The sequence below is a fragment of the Babylonia areolata genome, chromosome 9 (genome assembly GCF_041734735.1).
Source record: "Babylonia areolata isolate BAREFJ2019XMU chromosome 9, ASM4173473v1, whole genome shotgun sequence".
Classification (NCBI taxonomy): domain Eukaryota; kingdom Metazoa; phylum Mollusca; class Gastropoda; order Neogastropoda; family Buccinidae; genus Babylonia; species Babylonia areolata.
In genome coordinates, this window is record NC_134884.1 from 36,588,909 (window position 1) to 36,591,408 (window position 2,500).

The 2,500-nt window shown below is 67.0% G+C and overlaps 1 protein-coding gene across 1 annotated transcript in view; it reads left to right on the forward strand.

Moving 5' to 3' along the window:
• Window positions 1-2,500, forward strand: part of LOC143285629 (uncharacterized) — a 43,680-nt gene that overhangs the window by 27,421 nt on the left and 13,759 nt on the right. Inside the window, exon 27 of the mRNA XM_076593027.1 lies at window positions 1-2,352. This exon is cut by the window's left edge and continues 1,535 nt beyond it. Within this exon, the coding sequence (XP_076449142.1) occupies window positions 1-2,352 (2,352 nt within the window). The remainder of the gene's footprint in view (window positions 2,353-2,500) is intronic.

Consider the following 2,500-nt stretch of genomic DNA (forward strand, 5'->3'; position numbering starts at 1 on the left):
GACAGACTCTCGCCCCTGGACAGACCATCCCGCCTTACGTCACTCCCCTGCCCGGACAGACCTTCGCTCCAGGCATCGTCCCCGGCCAGACCCTGGCTCCCGGCGTGACCGTCCCCCTCTACCTGACCCCCAGACCGGGACAGACCTACGCCCCCATGATCACGATGTACCCCTACCCTGGAATCCGCCCCGGTCAGACTCTGGCTCCTGGCCAGACTCTGCCCCCCTACATCACCCCCGTCCCCGGACAGACCTTCGCCCCCGGCATCGTGCCTGGACAGACCCTGGCTCCTGGCGTGACGGTTCCTCAGAACCTGACTCCCAGACCCGGCCAGACGTACGCTCCCATGATCACTCCCTACCACGTGCCGGGAATCCGCCCCGGGCAGACCCTGGCTCCTGGACAGACCCTGCCGCCCTACATCACCCCGGTCCCCGGTCAGACCTTCGCTCCCGGTATCATGCCTGGCCAGACTCTGCGCCCTGGCGTGACGGTGCCCGTGTACCTCACCCCTGCACCTGGACAGACCTACGCCCCCTACGTCACCAACCCCATCCCTGGAATCCGGCCCGGTCAGACCCTGGCTCCTGGCCAGACCCTGCCTCCCTACGTCACCCCCGTCCCCGGCCAGACCTTCGCCCCTGGCATCAGACCCGGGTACACCCTGGCTCCTGGCGTCACCGTCCCTCTGTACTTCACCCCCAGGCCCGGCCAGACCTACGCCCCCGTGGTGACTCGCTACCCATTGCCCGGCATCCTGCCCGGACAGACCCTGCCCCCTGGCCAGACCATCCCGGCCTACATCACCCCTGTGCCCGGACAGACCTTCGCCCCTGGCATCGTGCCCGGACAGACCCTGGCTCCCGGCGTCACCGTGCCCGTCAACTTCACCCCCGTGCCCGGCCAGACATACGCCCCTGACACCACCCCATACTACTACACCAGACCCGGCCTGATCCCTGGCATGACCCAGCCTCCTGGTCAGACCGTGCCTTCCTACATCACCCCCGCCCCCGGCCAGACCTTCGCTCCCGGCATCCGCCCCGGACAGACCCTGGCTCCTGGCGTCACCATCCCCTTCTACATGACCCCCAGACCCGGCCAGACCTATGCCCCTGATACCACCCAGAGGCCCGGCCTCGTGCCCGGAAACACCCTGCCTTATGGGTACACCGTGCCTTCCTACATCACTCCCATGCCCGGCCAGACCTTCGCTCCCGGAATCCGCCCCGGACAGACCCTGGCTCCTGGCGTGACCATCCCCGTCTACATGACCCCCAGACCCGGCCAGACCTACGCCCCTGACGTCACCCCTGCCATCGTCCCTGGCTACACCCTGGCCCCTGGAGTCACCATCCCCTCTTACATCACCCCCGCCCCCGGCCAGACCTTCGCTCCCGGCATCCGTCCCGGACAGACCCTGGCTCCTGGCGTCACCATCCCGCTCAACTTCACCCCCAGACCCGGCCAGACCTACGTCCCCTACACCACCCCGGGTAGCGGCCGCCCCAATGCCAGACCCGGCCTGATCCCTGGACAGACCCTGCCTCCCGGACAGACCATCCCGTCCTACATCACCCCAGTCCCCGGTCAGACCTTCGCCCCTGGCATCATCCCCGGGCAGACCATGCCCCCAGGAATGACCGTCCCTCTCAACCTGACCCCAATGCCCGGCCAGACCTATGGGCCCAGCGTCACCGTGGGTTACAACTACCCCAGACCCTTCACCGGCCTGATCCCCGGACAGACCCTGCCCCCTGGACAGACCATCCCTGGCTACATTACCCCTGTTCCCGGACAGACCTTCGCTCCTGGCATCGTGCCTGGCCAGACTCTGGCCCCTGGCGTCACCATCCCTCTTAACATGACCCCCAGACCCGGCCAGACCTACGTCAACGGCAACATCCCCGGTACCGGCGGCTACCAGAAGCCTGGCCTGATCCCCGGAGGAACCCTGCCGCCTGGAGAGACCATCCCTCCCTACGCCACCCCCGTGCCCGGCCAGACCTTCCCCCCAGGCATCATGCCCGGGCAGACGGTGGCCCCCGGCGTGACCCTTCCCTGGAACTTCACCCCCAGGCCCGGACAGACCTATGCCCCGGGCACCCAGGCTCCCTTCGTGGGCATCGTTCCCGGCCAGACCCTCCCGCCCGGGTACACCCTCCCCTCTTACATTACCCCCGTCCCCGGACAGACCTTCGCTCCCGGCATCCTGCCCGGGCAGACCCTGGCTCCTGGCGTGACCGTCCCCGTGTACCTTACCCCCGGGGCCGGCCAGACCTACGCTCCTTACCCTACCGCCAGTGGCACCGTGCCCACCATGACTGGCAACCAGACTCCCCAGAAACTCAGTGAGTGTTGTCTCTCTTTCTCTGTGTCCATAATTATGTGTCGGTAGTCAGTCGTGTCCCGACGATGACCATCAGGGCAGTAGAGGAGAGGGCAACTGCTGTCCCGACTATCTGGGCTAGAATTCGGTTATGGCAGGAGAGTGTCTCG